The sequence below is a fragment of the Simochromis diagramma genome, unplaced genomic scaffold, assembly GCF_900408965.1.
Source record: "Simochromis diagramma unplaced genomic scaffold, fSimDia1.1 OVJJ01000216.1, whole genome shotgun sequence".
Classification (NCBI taxonomy): Eukaryota; Metazoa; Chordata; class Actinopteri; order Cichliformes; family Cichlidae; genus Simochromis; species Simochromis diagramma.
This window is the reverse complement of record NW_024386883.1, coordinates 17,764,782-17,783,658: the sequence shown is the minus strand read 5'-3', so window position 1 is coordinate 17,783,658 and position 18,877 is coordinate 17,764,782. Positions and strand designations below refer to the sequence as shown.

At 40.8% G+C, this 18,877-nt stretch overlaps 1 protein-coding gene across 1 annotated transcript in view; it reads left to right on the top strand.

Moving 5' to 3' along the window:
* Positions 1 to 11,976: 11,976 nt before the first annotated feature.
* The window catches only part of LOC120733999 (polypeptide N-acetylgalactosaminyltransferase 10-like), a 113,043-nt gene continuing 106,142 nt past the window's right edge, over positions 11,977 to 18,877 (top strand). The window contains exon 1 of the mRNA XM_040032539.1: positions 11,977 to 12,822. Within this exon, the coding sequence (XP_039888473.1) occupies positions 12,664 to 12,822 (159 nt within the window). The 5' untranslated portion in view covers positions 11,977 to 12,663. The remainder of the gene's footprint in view (positions 12,823 to 18,877) is intronic.

Sequence of the window (18,877 nt, the reverse complement as noted above, 5' to 3'; positions counted from 1 at the left end):
GAAAAACTCCCTTTTAACAGGAAGAAACCTCCAACAGAACCAGGCTCAGGGAGGGGCGGGGCCATCTGCTGCGACTGGTTGGGGTGAAAGAAGGAAGACAAGATAAAAGACATGCTGTGGAAGAGAGACGGAGGTTAATAACAGATATGATTCAATGCAGAGAGGTCTGTTAACACATAGTGAGTGAGAAAGGTGACTGGAAAGGAAAAACTCAATGCATCATGGGAATCCCTGGCAGCCTACGTCTATGCGGCATAACTAAGGGAGGATTCAGGGTCACCTGGTCCAGCCCTAACTATATGCTTTAGTAAAAAGGAAAGTTTTAAGCCTAATCTTGAAAGTAGAGATAGTGTCCTTCTCCCGAATCCAAACTGGAAGCTGGTTCCACAGAAGAGGGGCCTGAAAACTGAAGGCTCTGCCTCCCATTCTACTTTTAAATACTCTAGGAACAACAAGTAAGCCTGCAGAGCGAGAGCGAAGTGCTCTAATAGGGTGATATGGTACTACAAGGTCTTTAAGATAAGATGGGGCCTGATTATTTAAGACCATGTGAGGAGCAGGATTTTGAATTCAATTCTGGATTTAACAGGAAGCCAATGAAGGGAAGCCAAAACAGGAGAAATATGCTCTCTCTTTCTAGTCCCTGTCAGGACTCTTGCTGCAGCATTTTGGATTAGCTGAAGGCTTTTCAGCGAGTTTTTTGGACATCCTGATAATATCCGGATAACATCCAGGAGCACGTTTAACATGCTGGGTCAGTAAGACTTTACATTTCTACTGCCGTGGACCTGTTGATCACAGAGTTATCACTGACTGGTTTCACTACAGGAGAAAGGAGAGGCCGTGCTCCACACTGGGGGATCAAAATGAAACATCATCAACAACATATGTTCAATCAGTCTTGCACAGCAGAATGTCCATTAGAAAGACGTGCATCAATGTTTATATGGGTTTAATGAGCAGGTGAAAACTAAGTCTGGGAATTCAAGGCCCATTCACACACAGATGCACACTCACACGCAATCTTTACAAACACAGTGAACAAGTCTCCGGGGATTGTGTAGGACTTTAGTGGGATTATAAACAGATGTTGGGTACTGTAAAAGTCAAATGAAATCTGTACAGCGAATAAAGGTCAAGGACGTACTTAAAATGTGTCGACATCACGCTTTAATCATATTTTAACTCCGTAATGCCAAATGTATCATATTTAATACATTAATTTTAATACATAACTAATTTTAATTCGTTTTTGAGACCTCGACATTATCAGTGGGATTTTTTTCCCTACTGAAGAACCTGAACAAATTGCACAATGAATTTTGAAGCAATAAATTGCACAGAAATACCAAAAAATATCAGATTCAGCTAAAATTATACTTTTCTTTAATTTATGTATTTATTTGTCAAAAGGTTAAAAAAAAAACTCTGTATGACATTAGCTTAACCACAGTTTAACACTGCAGCAATAATGCATTATAAAGCTTAATCACAGACTCTATAAAAAAGATGGACATGGTTACCGTGCTGTTTTCTTTTACATCCATCCATCCTCTTATCCAACTTTAGGGTCACAGGGTGACTAGACCCTATCCCAGCAAGAGATAGACGCTGGACAGAAGGTCAGTGTGTCGCAGAGCCAACGCCTACAGTTAATTTAGAATCACCAGTTAACCTAACCCCACTATCTACAGGTTTTCTAACTGTGGGAGGAAGCCAGAGTACCTGGAGAGAACCCCCGCAATTGTGGGGAGAGCATGCAAAGTCCACACAGAAAGGCCCCGGCCAAATGGTGGATTCGAACCCAGGCCCTGATTTGAGTTACCAGTGCTAACCATCATATCCTCACCATCGCAATGTTTGTTGATTTGAAGCCAGATGTGATCACAAGGTAATGTTTATAATTGTGATTTGGATAGTTTTCCCCTTCATAACTGTGCAATGGGTAATCTTTTTTATCTTTTGATACCTTTGAGCTTCAAAGTTGGCTGCTGTGACTGTCACATGTCCTGGCCGGATGGTAAGGCCCAGCAGACAGTTATCAGCTGTTTGGCTGCTCCCTTGTAAAAAAAAAGAGTTGCTACAGAGGGACATGCTCTGCATGTTTGATTTGACAGAAATTTATGCTGGACGTCTCCAACTGGAATTGAACCAGCAACATTTCACTTGCCACGAAAATGTGTAAACCACATACCCCTAATCTGACCAAATCAGACCTCGGGTACATGAAATTCCAAAGATGAGGCTTAAAAACGGTCTGTTTTAACCTTTCGATCAAGTACATCATTTTTTTTCCTTTCCTTCAAAGTAAAAGCCTGATTACTGCCATCCTGAAAAAAAGCAAAAAGCGATGTGGCATTTCCTCCTAACCATGGTATCACAAACCAGCTGGGTGTATCTTTTGGCCTGTATGAATACTCACGTTCAACATGCTGGCATGTAACCGGTCATTGTGGGCAAAGATTAGCTCCATTAAAAGACAGAGTGGAGCTGGAGGTGTTGGAATTGCTCTCTGTACTAATTCTGCTCTCTCTATTCAGGACTTACAGGGAGATAATGGCTCATTCCTTTCTCGTTCTCCTCGTCTGTACCAGCCCGAGTTGTGACAATTCAATCTGTTCAGTGTCTTCCAGCATGAATTATGGATGAACCCCGCAACCTCTGAGTGTGGTGGGGATTTACGTTGATCGAGCAGCCTTTTGCTCCGTAACTCCTCCTTTTTGTGTCAAAGACTCGGTGTGGATTTGAAAGAGGTCAGAGAGAGAGAAAAAAATCAAGGTAATTTACAGCGCATCAAAGCAGAGTATCCTGTTAACATGCCGTTACTCCCGCGGTGGCAGACTAGTGATTGACTGCTGGGAGCTGAAACCCATTAGCTGTGTTCATCCTGCCATCGAGCCCCTTCTGACAAACAATTAGTACGCATCAGCCCATTTAAGTGCTTTGATGGTGCAGCCCAGGTCAGGTAAATAAAAGGCACTGATTTGCAGAAAGATGTTTTTATCTATAATCCTGTGGAATGCAACTACAAAAAATTCTGAGGGTGAAGATCAGTGCTAAAAGTTATCAAAAAAAAACAAACAACTAGGCGTGTCTGTTTCTATTACCAGCTTTGGAGAAATTCTGACCTCTTCCTGTTTTTGTGGCTATACTGTAGGGATGCTAGTGTCGACTTGCCAGTTAGTCAGCAGGCCCATCACTTCAATACATCAGCAGCTATGGGACGGATTAAGATTAAATGCTTATGCCCATTTACAGTGTCTACTTTGGTACCCAGACTCTTGACCTTCCAACGGCTTAAAATAATTCAATTTTGTCAAAGGCTCCGGCAACCCATGGTGTCCTTTGATACGAATGCCATAATGCACTGGGTTATTAAAATATAGAGATGGATGTCACTCCCACTTCGTCATATTGTTAAGGACCCCTTTATTAAATTTAAATGTACCAGGTAAGATAAAGGATGTGTTTTTAATGAGGGCATTTTAAAGTAGACTATGATCTTTAACCTAAAAAAGAGTAAAAAGCAAGTAAAGAAAACTCCACTAATCAGTGTGTGAAAACTAAACAAACAGAGTGTCGAATCTGAACTCTGGGTGACAATGTTGTAAGTTTCTCAGCCAGGAAACCAAAGTGTTGGACTTTGCCTCTCAAAGCCTGAGCCATGAAATAATTGCCAGAAAAAAAAAGTAAATACCAGCTATATCTGACATTGTTTGTGCATTTTGTTTAATAATGTAGTGTGCAATTTATATGCTGATGATACAGAAGGCTCAAACACTCACAAAAACTCATGTAGCACATATGATACACTCGGCGTTACAGGGTTAATTTCCGAATTTAGCTGTTTTCAGTCCCATTACCACAGATGTATAAAATCAAGCACCATTTAAGAGCTCACTTTATTTGAGCACGCTACTGTAATATGATGCCCCCATTACTAAAGTCATTTTGTGAAATTTCCTAAAATCCTAGCTATTCCACAGTTGACTTTAAGTGGTTTTACTGCAAAGTGGGAATGTTATGAGTTATGATGATCTGCCATTTTAATGTGCAGAAAGAAGTCTCCCACTGCTGCCAGTGCTCCTCTAGCAAGAATATGTATACATATAAAACCATCCAACATATTTATGCAGCACTGCTGCCTCTAGATAAAAGATTTCCCAGTTCATCCAAATGGGTCTTTTCTGGGCTTTTTAATATCCTCCCTGTGCCTGTATGTGATCCTCCCACAGTTCAGACACAAGCAGGTTAGCTTCATTGGTGAGTCTAAATTGCCCAGAGGTGTGGTTGGTTGGTTGTCTGTCTCTCTGGGCAACCCATCCAGGCTACCCCACCTCTCACCCTCTGACAGCTGGGACAGGCTCCAGCCACCATTAACTGGCTAAGCAGGAAAATAGATGGATGATGTCATTAAAAATGGCCAAAGATTCAAATATCGAGGTCAGTGTTTGTCCAGATAATGAGCCTAAAGCTCAGACTGTTCTAAACATTCTGTTCATGGCTTGATTTTAAATTATTGTTTGTGTTTACTGTTAATGAGAGCAGAAATTCCTAATATGGTCATCTTAAGCACACGGCTCTGGCTTTGAGCTCACGTTTGTTGGAAAACCCAAATAAATATAGATTCCTTCCCTCGTGCAGAAACAACACACAGACAAGCAGTTGTTACAATTAAAATTATATGAACATAAAAGTGACAAATCACATTAAGTCTAACAAATCAATACGTTTAATGGGCATAAACTAGAACTAAGTCCACAGTCATGTACCTGCAGAGGCAGCAACACTCACTCTTTTTTGAACTTAAAAGCCTTACAAATATGAACAACAGTATAACAACGTAAATCCAGTAATCACATCACAGTTATGTCATTATTTTTTATCACAAACACTGTTCAGTTATCTGCACACTTGCACTACAATCAGCTTACAGGAAGGAGGAAAACGATGGCGTGGTCTGCAGCTGCTGACATTAGTTTTATTTTTATTGCATCAAAGGACAAGAACATGATGGCAAAATACAAACTGTAAAAGAAAGATGTGCTCCCTAAGTCTAAGGTTTTGTTTGTTTAATGATCTCAGACCACGTTAGAGAGTAATGCAAACATAATGTAATGAATTAATTTCCCCAGGATGTAATTAAATAATAATATAGTACTTCATTGCTTTTTCAACAAGGTAACATGTAAAACAATATATATATATTGAGAAACAACCCCTGGGTCACAGCCTACGTGTGCTGCTTGCACATGAGCCTGAAATGATTTCATTTCTTTCCGATGAATCAGCTCTGTCTCCAGCTAGTACAGTCTAGGAGTCATTAGGGATGATCTAACGTCAGATCAAATTTTATTTAGCACTGAAGAAGAGTGATATCACTGTGTAGTTTGTCATGTAGGATGGCCGGGGCCTGCAGGATACAATTCATCTTAACAAACATGTCGCTGGGACTTTATGTCTTTAAGGGGAAAAGCTGACAGGGTTGATTAAAGGATTGCTTTGTATTTTCTTCCCGAGTCTTTCTTAAAGCAGCACTCCCATGCAGTTTTCTGTTGCTGTATTTGTCCATACTGGGTGTGAGATGATTGCTTCCTAATGCATCTCTTGTACAACTGATAGATATGTGCAAATTTGCATCCTAACAGTTAACAAGACTTAAACACAGCAGTCATATTATCAAATGTTTAAATAAAACAAGAATTGTGCGCTACAGGCCATGTTACGGCAATGCCCACACCTGTTTTATGAGGAGATTTGCTATTTGTTAATCAGTCACAATGTTGTGCACTTCGCACATCAGTATCAGCTTATTGTTATCCACATAAATCCAAAATGTTACCCAACCCAACATCTATTGGGGCCGTAAAAGAGTACGTTTTTCCACATCACATCACAATATATGCTTTCCAAAATGGCTAATTAAGTTCATCTTTATTATCTAAAGCTTATATATTATTTTAAAACATCCTATAGTGGTGGAAGGATGTAATCTTTATATAATATAGAAATTAATCTATTCAGAGATTGGGTTCAGTACTGTCTGACAGCATGCTGTATGGCTGTGCATGTTTCAAAGAATTCTCTGATAGTAGGTCATCCTTCATATTTTCATTTTTGTTCAAGCCTGTTGTGGTGTCAGCCACACCCTGTGGTCTGGTGTCACATTGACTTTTGCCAAGTATTTTTTTTTTTAAATCCTTAACTGTGCTGGTCGCATGCAGAGACAGACAAGCAGCAGTGGTGTGGTGCTAACACTGATGCAACAAACACTGAATAAGAGAAAGTCAGCAGGCATACAACAGGGCATCTCAAATTAAACTGAAAGCACCTTCTTTCCCCTTCCTCTAGACCATCGTATTGCCATACTGTTTAGTATGTAGGTAAACGGATATAATGCATTCCAATGCATAGTACAAACTCAACTCTGAAAAAGCTGTAACACTGTGTAACATGTAAAGAAAAAACACAATGCCGTGAACTGCAAACTTTATAAACCTATATTTTATTCACAACAGAACAAAGAAGACATACCAAATGTCTGAAATAAGAAAATGCAGCATTTAAAAATATATATATTAGCTCATTTTGAACTTGATGACAGCAACATGTGTTAAAGATGTTGGGACGGGGCCATGTTTACTTCTGTGTAGTATACCCTCTTCTTTCAACAGTCTGTCAGAATAATGTTCTGAAATATATCCATCAAATTGAAAATGAGCCAATATTTTTCTTAAATGGTAAATTTTTTTGTTCAGTTCAAATATTTTCTAATCTTTTCTTTCCTATATTCTGTGGTGAATAAAATACAGGATTGTAGATTTACCTGCTTAATCACAAACACAGACTGTATATAAAGAATGGACGTAGGCACCACAGCATTACCCACTGGTTAACTGGCTCCAAATTCTGAAGTACCAGTGTTGCTGTTCATGTTTGTTTTTTGGGCCCAAAACTCAAAATATTTGCAGGAGAGGATTAAGGCTTAAATAATCAACTTAGGCTAGCTAGCTTATAGGGGTGGGGTGGGGGGGATCGATGCAGCATAGTATCACGATATTTTGTGTGCCAATGTTGTATCGATACAGGGACAGCAAATATTCACCAGATAAATATTTTATTAAATAAATTAAAATTCTCTAGATGGTGGTTCATGAGGTGAGCCCTCATGTTCTTAGTATTTCCAAAGATAATAATGTTTGCCAAGCAAACTTAAAGTTAATCAGCTCAACCAAAAGAAAAACAAAAACAAACAAAACACATCCCACACTGGACACACTCAGGTTCACAAATCTGCCTTCTAATTCAGAGCAAACAGTAAAGTAAGTAAACCTCCTTACATCTATTAAATACATACATGAGGGAGGGTGAGGCCCACTTATGGTCAATTTTGATAGCAAGGGATTGCACAGATCGCCTGATGGGAGGCAACCTTTCTGCAAACAGTTGCACTCAGACTTGGAAAGACTGAAATCACTCAGAGAAACTGTTGCACGTTGACCGATAATTGCTATCTAATTTATGAATACAGATGGCTTGCCAACATGTTGCCATCAATCTGAATGAGTCTGTCAATGAGGACAACTCGAGAGGATTCGACTCAACTAGCTGCCTGCTGGTTGTATTCTGGTTATATTTCTGTACAGCAGGAAGGTTGCTGTGAAGTTCTGTTAAATGTCATTTTCTTTGTAGACAGCAGCAGTGTGATTTTTGATAATTTATCACAGTGAATTCCTGTATTATCAGAAACAGATTGCATGTAATTGCCAACTTCACCCTATTCACTCTCAGATTGATAGCACCAGCCATAAGTGATGGCATAACATTTATAGCAGGTTTTACAGAGTTGCCATGTTTGACAGTCTGAAGTGAGATAACTTTATCTTATCAGATAAAACAGATACTGACAAAGTTTAACTGTGACGACCTTGAAAAAAAGGAGATAAACTGTGTTAAATGTGCAATACTCATCATAAATGGAAAAACACAATAATATTGTCTTGTGAGTGAGGTATTATGATAATATCATATTGTGGGGTGTCTGGTGATTTCTGCCTAAACTAGCTTGGTTAGCAAAGTACATCCATGACTCTTTGGATGAATCTATACTCCATAACACACAAATAGTATAAGAGTATTTCCCTCTTAAAAATGGAGCACAGGCTCCTCGGACAGTCTACTGATCCAATTAGCAGCAAGAATATTCTTATTATTGTTATATATATAAAAAAATTGCTTCAGTTCAAATATTCAGCCACTAGCTGTCTCATTATGCTAATGCCATCTGTTTCTGTGCTTGACTGTTAGTCAAAGTGGCCATCCCCCTAATAATGCAAACCTTTATACTTCATCAAAAAATAAATAAAATAAAATAAAACTGGTTAATTATTCAAAGGTTCAGACTTTGCACAGATTTCATAGATGGAGAAGTTTGCACTTCAGACCAAAACTACATTTTTGCCCCTGTGCTGTAAATTAGCTTATTTTTGCTGTAAAGATGAGCATTTTAACACGGCAGTTTGAAGAATGACTCACAGTCAAATTCAACATGTTCTTGGGACGCCTGGTTTCATAAGACTAAGAGGATGGTGGGAAAAACTGTTGAAAGAGGCTTTGCAAACTAGTCCTGATGCCACAAGTCTCAAGCTAAAGGCAGCAACAGAGATATAGGACAAGAGGATGAACGCTCAAACCCAAAAGAAAATCCTTGTTTCCTGTTTGTTCACACATAAATAACGACTGAAAAGGTACTGAATGGTGGGACGTGAACAGCTCCCAGACATTCCTCAAGTAATTCCAGCTTGCAGCTTGAACTTTTGCATCAGCCCTAACCAAGCCCAGTGTACCCAGAATAAAAGCTACAGGCCACAAATCAATTTTCTCGCAGCAAGTTGCTTTGCAGGGCATTATGGCTTTCCAGATGACTGGAGACAAGGAGTTAGTCAGAAGCTGTTTTAATGCAGATGAGGTGGGAAAGTTGTTGATTTTTTTCTTTCTGTTTGTCAATTTGCCACAAGACTGACAAAATATGTGATATACTGGTGGGTCAGGAAGTTCATTCATTACTTGTTGTAGGTACATGTCCACAGGGGAGAAGATAATTATTATACTGTGTTTATTTCATGCCCAAACATCCAACTAGGCCAACTCATACAGAATTGATGTTAATTAGCTGCAGCTGACTTAGTCGTCATTTATGGCTGGTAAAATCAATGGCAGTATAGCTGATTCATTTCACCTTGGACAGCTCATTAATACACTCTTATAATTAATGATATTCTGTGCATATGGCTTTGCCTTTAGAAGCTCGCACTATGAAAACTCATGTGACAGTCTCTTCTCTACTAACAACAATTATTTCAAAACTACACTCACACATGCCCACAGCAGACTACAATACAAAACTAGTGCTTAAAAAATAAGTGTGCTGGCTGCTTCTGTCTCCATTACAGGCACGGTTGCTTAATTTCTTCCACCACTGGCTCTACCTCAGCTGTATTAAAGGGGCTAAAGGTTGATTTGGACCATGCTGGATCAGTAAATACTAGGGGTGGGTTTTAATAATCGATTCATCGATTAAAATCGATTCTGGCTTGGATAACGTGATATCGATTCATTAAAATCCTGAATCGATTTTTTTTATATAAATGTATTTTGCCCAAAATTCCAGAATCTCAGGTGAAACGTCACAAAATTTCAACAACCACCAAACATTTAAAACAGTAAATGAGAGCAGGTACACGGCTTCTGCACAAAGACGTAAACACAAAGCGCGGACCCGCGGATCAGAATCAGCGAGATGTCACCTTTCTCACCTCACGGCACGGACACGGTCGGGGCTGAAAGCCGACAGCTTGCTGATTCTGATGTTTCGGCGGGTCCACGCTTTGGATCAAATCGATTCAGGACCTTGTGAATCGGAATCGAATCGATTCTAGAAATCAGTGACGATACCCAGCCCTAGTAAATACCTTCTCTCTCTCTCTTTTTTTTTTTACTGCGATGTGCAATAGCTTTCTTTGAAAACTACTCCCAATACATCTTCCAATACAATCGTTACACTGAGATTTTAATTTAAAAAAACACCACTGACAGTATTTTATTAGTGATCTGCAATGATATGATGAAGTTGTGCATGCATAAAATAGAGCACATAAGTCAGTTACTACATGCAGAAGGCTAAGGGTTTTCTTTTCTAACTGTAACATTCGTAATTTGTTAAAAGAAGTTTTGTAAACTGTATTTTTTGTTTGTTTGTTTTTGTATAGTACATACTACGTGTTTCACACATAACCGAGATGTAGTGAAGATACCAACTCTGCATCTGTGGCATTGCTCAGTTTAGTAGATATGTTTGCAGTATAGCTGTTTGGGGTGTATTTCTTTACTGTGACATCACTGAAAGCACGGATGATCTGATATCCTCGTGTTGGTGTTGTTCCCAGACCATCATGAAAATGTTGTTCCAGGTTCAACATTGCAAGTGACCAATCACATTGTTGTGACGTTATTCTTTTGCGCGCCAAGCCATTCGTGCATTTATGAAATTCCAATGTTGCAAGGACAATATCAATTCTGCTTACTGTTTATAAAGGGTTACGGTTAGGGTTAGGGTCAGGGTCCGTTGTCTCGCGGACAGAGGCGGTTTTCACGCAGCTTTAGTACAGTTTTTTGTTTTACGCCGGTTTTTCCCGAAGTCGCAAAAGTATGACGTCACAACATTCTGATTGGTCACTTGAAATGTTGATCCTGGAACAACATTTAGTATGATGATCTGGGAACAACACCAACACGAGGATATCAGATCAACCCTGAAAGCACAGAGGTAATTCCCTCCTGAGTGGCAAAGACAAAATAACCAGCGTCTCGTGCTGGGCATTCGCAAACACTACTAAAATTGGAAAGTCCTGCCTGTGAAATCGACTGCACAAATATCCATCCATCCATTCTCTTAACCACTTATCCAATTCAGAGTCACAGGAGGGTATCCCAACTGACAGTGCACAAGAGGTGGGGTACACCCCGAACAGGTTAACAGTTCATCACAGGGCTAGCACGTAGAGAGAGACAACCACATGCTCTCACATCCACACCTACAGCCAATTTAGAACCAGTTACCTTAACAAGGTTAGGTTAGGATCGTGGCTCAGACATGGAACCTTCTTCATATAATGGTGGAAATGGTGGTGCACATTATCACCTAACTTCATCAGAGTTCCTGGTTCAAATCCTGGCTGGGGCCTTTTGGTGTGGAGTTTGCGTATTCTCCTTTTGCATAGATGAGTAATCTCCAGCTTCTCCAGCTTCTCCCAGTCAGACAAAGTGGTGATTTTATATTTTTCATGGATGTGAGGCAGTTAATTGCCTTAAATCAAGCGGTCTACGCATGGTTAAATGGCTTGTAGTCTAAACTGCTTTGAGTGGTCAGTAAGACTAGAAAGCACTGTACAAATACCAGTCCACTTCCACTACACCTGTGGAAATGCGCTGTGGACTTTACACATCAAACGACTTGCTGTATAGAATTTCTAGAAGCAGCCACCCAATAGCAGGAATCAGCCACCATAACAAGCGACTTCTTATTTAGCCATCAAAGGGAGTATATCCAGTCTTGACTTCCTAATAAAATTAAACCTAAATGTTGTTTAATTTCAGTTGTGACATAAAACATAGAATTTTTTTTCTTCAGAAGCATGAAATAATTTTAGACAGCTGCATTCACTTCTATTCATTTAAGACGATCTTCTAGGTAACCTACAAACAATTTCAGTACAATGCCACAAATAAGATTAAATGAAATATTACCCAAATTAATGCTGCTTCATAAATTACCAGGGGGCATCAGCTGAGATGAGATCTGGTGATTCAGAAGGTCGCACCATGTGACTCATATGATTTATTTAAATTCATACTAAATCATTAAACGACTTCCCCCCTTCTCTCTGTGGTAGACAAGTAATTATGTCTCAAGCAATGCTGGATTCCCAAGTTCAGGATAATTTTTTGAAAACTTGCCTTTCTGATTATTTAGCTTTCAGCTCATACACACAAATCGGTCAACGAATTCAATATCAAAGCAACTCTAGCAGTCGTACGCACAATCAGGTGCTTCAGGGTCAAAGTTCACGACTTTATAATCTCCCAGTTTCACATGCAGAAGCAACTCGAATATGGCGGGTTTCACATGTGTGCCGACACTTTCAAGCAAAGTTGCAAAAATAAAACTGGACTGATAAGGAGAAGGCAGCGAACGCTCTTAAAGTTTGGCATATTTACGAGGCGTATTTAAAGGCAGCACAGGCCGTTGGCTGTTTAGAGAACTTTCCGGGCTCATAGACGGGATGATGGTGCTGTAGCGTCACTCTGTTGGCTATAAGTACACAACAGAGACTTGTAGTATGAAGAGTAGTCTTAGTTTCTCTTCGGAAAAAAAGAAAGGGGGAAAAAAAGTCATCTGTTGAGGTTGAACCTCCAGCCTCCCTCCTCCCCCCGCTCTGGTTTAACTCCTCACTCCCCCTAGCGGCGGAGCTCCCAGCCGAAGAGCGTCACAGTGCCGGTGTCGGTCCCCACAGTCGGAGTGAAAGTTGTCTCCGCTCGGAAAAGCGGGGGTTCGGGACTCGCCAGTTCGCACCGCCGTAGCTTCACGCGCTTACTCCCGGAGAGATGAGGCGGAAAGAGAAGAGGCTGCTGCAGTTCGCCGGGCTGCTCATAGCGGCTCTTCTTTTTCTCCCAAATGTCGGGTTGTGGTCTTTGTACAAGGACAGAGTCTTCGACAACTCGCCCGACTCAGTGGACGGTCCGGGCGGCATCCCCCAGATACAGGTAAGGGAGGCTCGGCCGTAGCGGCTTCTGTCGCCGTGTGACCGCGGTGGAGGTGTCCGCGAGAAACACTTCAAATGGGAGTTTGTTCGCACTGAGGAGGCGCAGATTCCGCGGAGTACACACTCCACAGTGCCCCTGTTCTCGCTTCGGAAGGTTTAACCCCGATATATCAAGCTTTTAGCTGCATTCCCATGCTGTGCGTGTGTGTGTGTGTAACATGACTTGCCAAGATGGACTGTGTTTTAGCGCTGTCTTAGCAGTGGGAAGACAGCGGTTAGAGCGACTAGGATGAACGGGAAGCCACGTAGCTAACCCCGACCTGAGCGTGGCAGTAAACTTACAATAACACAGACTTCAGGAAGTTGTCAAAAAATGTGAAGCTCGCCGTGCTGCGTTCAGAGGGTGACAGACGTCAGATCGCGGTTAAAAAGTGCAGGGAAGGGTTACTTTCACGTGATCGTTCCTTTGTATCCAGACGCTGTTCTTTATCACCTACAATGTATCGCTTTATTTAAAGAATAGGAAAATAATCACCTATGTGTAGGCCTACATAAACGCATGTAGCAAAACGAGGCTCTACAGTCTGCTGGCTAGTTTCAACACAGACGCCCAACCTCTTTCCCCCCCCACAGCTCAAGGTATCAGCTTCAAACTGCGTGTACTGCCCAAGTAAGCGAATGACAACCAAAGATGTTCAAATCAGAGTGACATAAACCGTGAAACACTCCCGGGCTTGTCATACTGGGAAGCAGATACGTGGTGGTGGTGTTGTGAATCCATTTTTGAGCGCTCTGTAGAGAAATTGTGCCACAATTTGCAAAATGTTACTCATTGCAGAGCTTCTGCAAGTTCTTGTTTGACAAGATTTTCATGGGCAGCCACTCATGAGAAATAAATGAACATCCTTACAGGCTCTCCGGTCAGAAAGTAGTAGACAACTTTCTAGCTCTGTGAAACTTCACATTTTGCCTAAACACAGTTTTCCCTCAATGCTTTCACATTAGTATGTGTTCAGTGCGTAGGTTCTCATTGGGCCTTCATCTTAAGGTGATGTTGAAGCAGCTGATAAAGCTGGACTGAGATATTTAGCAGTAGCTGCTATGGTTAGCATCAGCTAAAGTATGAGTAGGAATGTTAGACGCCTGCATGTGTGTAAAAAGAACTTTGCGTTGTTATATCGCAGCATTGTATTTGCTGACACAACCCTTTTTTTGTGCAGTGAGTAATTTCTGTTACATGAAACTGACTGAACCTGATGGGTCACATTTAGAATAGAATAGGACAATGGCTTTTAATTGTCATTGTACATGTACAACAAAATTGTAGGTGCTTCCTGTGTCTTTGCAGTAGCCTACATAAATGTTGTGTGATGGCACACACACGCATATAGCACTGCTTGAGTGCCATATAGTAGCTTGTTATGCCCCTCTGCGGCTGCACTGCCAGAGACTTTAGGTGTTGTCTGGGTCTAATTGCTGATTGTCTAGCTGGAAAAGCTAACCTCAGGCAGGTCTTTATCCACACCTCGTCAGCTGACACAAAGGCGTGTCTGAGGTTAGCGTGGAGGAGTTGGCACTACTTCTAATCACCGTGCTTTTTTTTTTTTTTTTTTTTTTTTTAAAAGCTTAGGTTATTACTTAATTTAAAATAAAAGCCAATATTTCATCAAACTCTGTCAGTTTCCACTTTATGTTGCAACGTTAAGCTGTGTTGTAACAGTATCCTTGATTCCTTTGCTCCAAGAGACTATGAGAATTAAACCAACACATTGGTTGTGCAGGCATGCAGTCGTAAAAGACAAGACGCACAGCTCAGGGGGGATGCTCTGGATGCTAAGCATTGGTCACATGCTAATTGGCACCTACAGACTATCAATGCACAGCTGTGTGGGGTGCTTCTTGAACATCACTGATCCAGCGTGTGTGGAGACGTTGCTGGGTACTCTGGCTGCCCAGAAAGACAACAAATGAAAGACTGCCAGAATATTCCTAGTGGAGCTCATGCTCAATAACTTGCATATAGATTTCTGAAAGTAATTATTTGGCTTGTATGGAACACCAAACTAGTGTTACATGATATTTGAGATTTTCTCTTACATTGTGCATTTGTATCCTAATGTTGTATGGGTAATGTTGTAAATTTGTAACCACACCCTGAAGGTTCAGCAGCTAACAATGACTAATGATATATTATGATGTACTTGGTTTGAAAAGTGCACTAAACTGGCAACCTGTAGAAGCCAAAATAAAAATCTGTTGACAGATGCCTCCACTTTCAGCCTGTAAATGGGGATAACATGACATTGAATTTGTCTCAACAGCCAACAGAATGTTTCTGCAGTAGGGTAGAAGAGTAAAAAGCTTTTGGAAATAATGTCATCAGATTCAGTTAGCATGGGCTGACATAAGTTAAAAAGGAATGAATAAGTGAGAGGCCCAAGCTGATGCTGGGTAAGTTATGTTGGTCCACTTTCCTTTTTTTTTCCCCAAGAAAATGAAAGGGCCCAACAAATCAGACCACATTTGGTAGACAATGGCAGCTTCTCTAATTCAAATGAGGCAAAATCTGCTGAATAGAGGCTTTCATGGATGTACGGGCTTGCATGTGTGTTAGTGTGAACTTTGTGGTGGTTGCCGATTGCCAGTTGCCCAGTCTAGCAAACTTGGCTGGAGTGGAGAGGACAGAGAAAAGGCAGCTTTAGTGCATCAGTTAGAAGAACTTCTTTCATATCTCTGAATTAATCAAACCACTTTGCTATTTAGCCCGCAGATGTTAATAAATGCCCCCTCAGAAGTCCACAGTGGTGTCTTCTGTGTCTTGTTGTTATCTGTGAATAACATTGCATTGTGGGAATGATAAAGCCAGCCTATTCTGCACAGATCTCTACGGATTACTTTCCCCCGCTCAAGTTTGTATTTGATATCTTAAATGACAAAGAAATGTTTTGAATGGGGATTAAAGGACATCCGCAAGGCAGGGAAAGCCTGTTACATATTAGCAAGCTGTGTGATAACAGCTGTCAGCCGCCACAGCGGTTTGATAAGGGAGTAGACGGCCTGATCTGAAGAATGAAGCCAACTTATACCATTAATAGAAGAGCATTTAATGGCACGAGAATGCTGCAAGTCATTTAACAAGTTCCGTCTTTAACAAAGACGCCAACTCAACTTTTTCGATGTGGCACCTTCAGTGTAGATGGACATGTTCATCCATGGCACTCTGCACTCTGCTAATATAAATCTGTCTGCATCAGGTGCACGTAGTGTAAGCTGTAATCATGTGCCCGTGCATATGGTCTCTGAATGAGTAGTCCACACTGCTCGAGAAAACACAAGCTGGCTTAGCTCTTCCCCACCGTGACAGTGACAGAAAGGTAATTTGCACATTTCCCGGCTCATATTAAGGACTCGTGTTGAAGCAGAGGTGGCTCAGCTTCCTCCTGCCTGCTCCAGCAGTTCAGGTTAAGTGGAGGTTAGAGAAGATGAGAAGAGAGGGTGGAATTAAAAAAAAAAAGAGGCTGTGTGGTCTGACCTGCTGCCGGTTGTGCTGAGCAGCTAACTGATTGCATGAGTGGACTGGCTGATAAAAGCATTTATGCTAACTTGCTAAAGCTTTTAATTGTGCTTACAGTGTTTTGGTATTTTGCTAAAAATGTTTCTTCATAAGCAGAGTTTTGGTCAGGTCTTAACTTCCTCATCAGGAGTGACATCATTGACCTTTCGAACTTAAATACTATTCTTAATGGTCTTGAATATTTTTAAAGCTATTCAAATCAAGTTGCCTGATTTTTTTTTTTTTTTTTTTTAACATTAATCTCATTTGTAAAGGGGGGCCTTTAATGCTCATTTTCAGAACATACTTTTATCCCCCTTTGGCAGGCAGCACTGTGGGCATCCAAGTTTGTGAATACTATAACTCGAATGGAGCCACGTAGGAATATTCAAATTGACACCATAGATTTATCCACTAAAAATCTCAGATGAGTTTGAACATGAGTGACCTTGAGGTCAGGTTTTCTGAGAGTCTTGCCATAACCAAAGAAGGAAGTGACCTAGGATTTTGAAATTGATACCATAGGTGTATCAACTTGAAATGTTGGATGAGATCAAATCTCGGTGATTTTGACTGTAAGGTCAAGTTTTATGAAGATCTCATGAACATGATTACTCAAACGATGCAACTTAGGATTTAGAAATTGATTATCATAGATGCATCAACTTGGAGGCTAAGGGGTAGCCACTATTTTTATCTTTACAGTAGCTTTACTGAAATAGCTTCACATCATTGTGTGGACAAAATAATCTTTATACTCAGGCTTGGTGTAGGCCTTCAGGTCACCCTCTGTCTGTAAGTTCTGCTCTCCTTCTAAGGCTAGTTTTCCTTTAGCTCGGCTTTCTTCTGATTGGCTTCTGCTAGCTCTGTGCTTGCAGCCAGAGTTGAGTGCCTGAGATGGCCAACGTTATTGTCATCATGCTGAGCTGAGATTAGGAAAAAATGTGTAAAGTGATGCATTTAGAGCAGTCTGAATCCTGAGCTTTTGGCTGCGGCCAGCGTGATTTATGAATCTGAATAAAAGGTCATTTTAAATGAACAATCTCCAAATGTCTCCGCTTATAGTTTGAGCAAAAACCAAACACAGGGGACAGCTGTACAGCATCTAGCCTTTATTGGTAAACGTGAGTTGGGGCGATGTGCAAGTGTAAGGCAGGTCTTACAGCCTATCACAAGTCTATCACAGGGTTAAAAGAGAGAGACGGAGACCAATTCACACCCACTTAACATGTATCTCTGTGGATTGTGGGACAGAGAGAACCCACTCGGGCACAGGGAGCACACACAGGAAGCCGTCAGCTTTATGACAGGTTCAGACTCTGCTGTGAGGCAACGCTCCTATTCACTGCACCAACGTGCCGCCCACAATTTTTCAGAAAACCGCTGATGATCATTTTATGACTGGGGCTGCTGCTACCAGATGTGCCCAGCTGTTATGTAACAGATAACTATGTTTGGGCCAAGACTTTCCATTCATTGCACCTTTCGCTGATAGAATCTAAGGATGAACGCAGGTAATTAAAGCTAGCGAACATCGAAGGCCTGCTCGAATATCATTGGTCAATCATGCCGGGACTACAAATGACTAAAAGCAGAAACCGGAAAGCTTTGGCACAAAGTGTCATCCCTTGGCTGCAGATTCCTCGCTGCCACTATCTGTTTATAGAGGTGATGATGGAGAGACTCATGCTGTGTTTACTTAGTTTGTCCAACGCCTGGAAACAGCTGGTTAGCAAGAAGAGATGTTCACAAATAGTGTTGCAGTCTGTCAATATTTACTGCCAGTGATAAATGTACTATTACTCAGGCCAGGGGAGTGTCATTGATACAGTATATCGGTTGTGTTTTAATATCACTGGAGATGTGTTACACCTTTGTGCTGCAGGCTACGTCAACATCACCATCGCAGTGCTGCTAAAATTACCAGTACTTGTTTTTTGTCTTACAGTTTTGGTTGTCGATTTATTTATTTATTTTTATTTTTTTAAGAAAGTCTTTGAGGTATGTGTGCGCGTTTGCTGATTTTGGCTGATTCGCATTTCTGGTAACATCTTTTTACTTTAACCTCTTTTTGACTGTTTTGCATTGGGAAACCTGATTTATAATATTTCTCGGTGTACTGTGGAAGTTATAGGAGTGACACTTTCATTACACGCATACTACATGTAAATGTAGTGATATGAAAACAGGCTGGGTCTTTTTTTTCTTTTTATGTGTTAAAGTGTTGATGGAAAAACATGTCATAGCGGCAGTGATTTTTAGGTAGCTCTGCTCTACACACAGCTCTGATTTTATGGCTCTGAAGTGGTTAAAACTTGAATTTTCACCATTGCAGATACTTATTGTTTTGTTTTAGGCACTGATGTGATGTTTGTGAAATTTCATGTGATTTTTCTATTGCATTCCAAAACCGCTGATGGCAGTTTCTTTGTGCCTCCTGACTGTAAACAGAGATATAACATTAAGGTTGAATATGCAGCAATAAGTACTCACCACAGCAAGT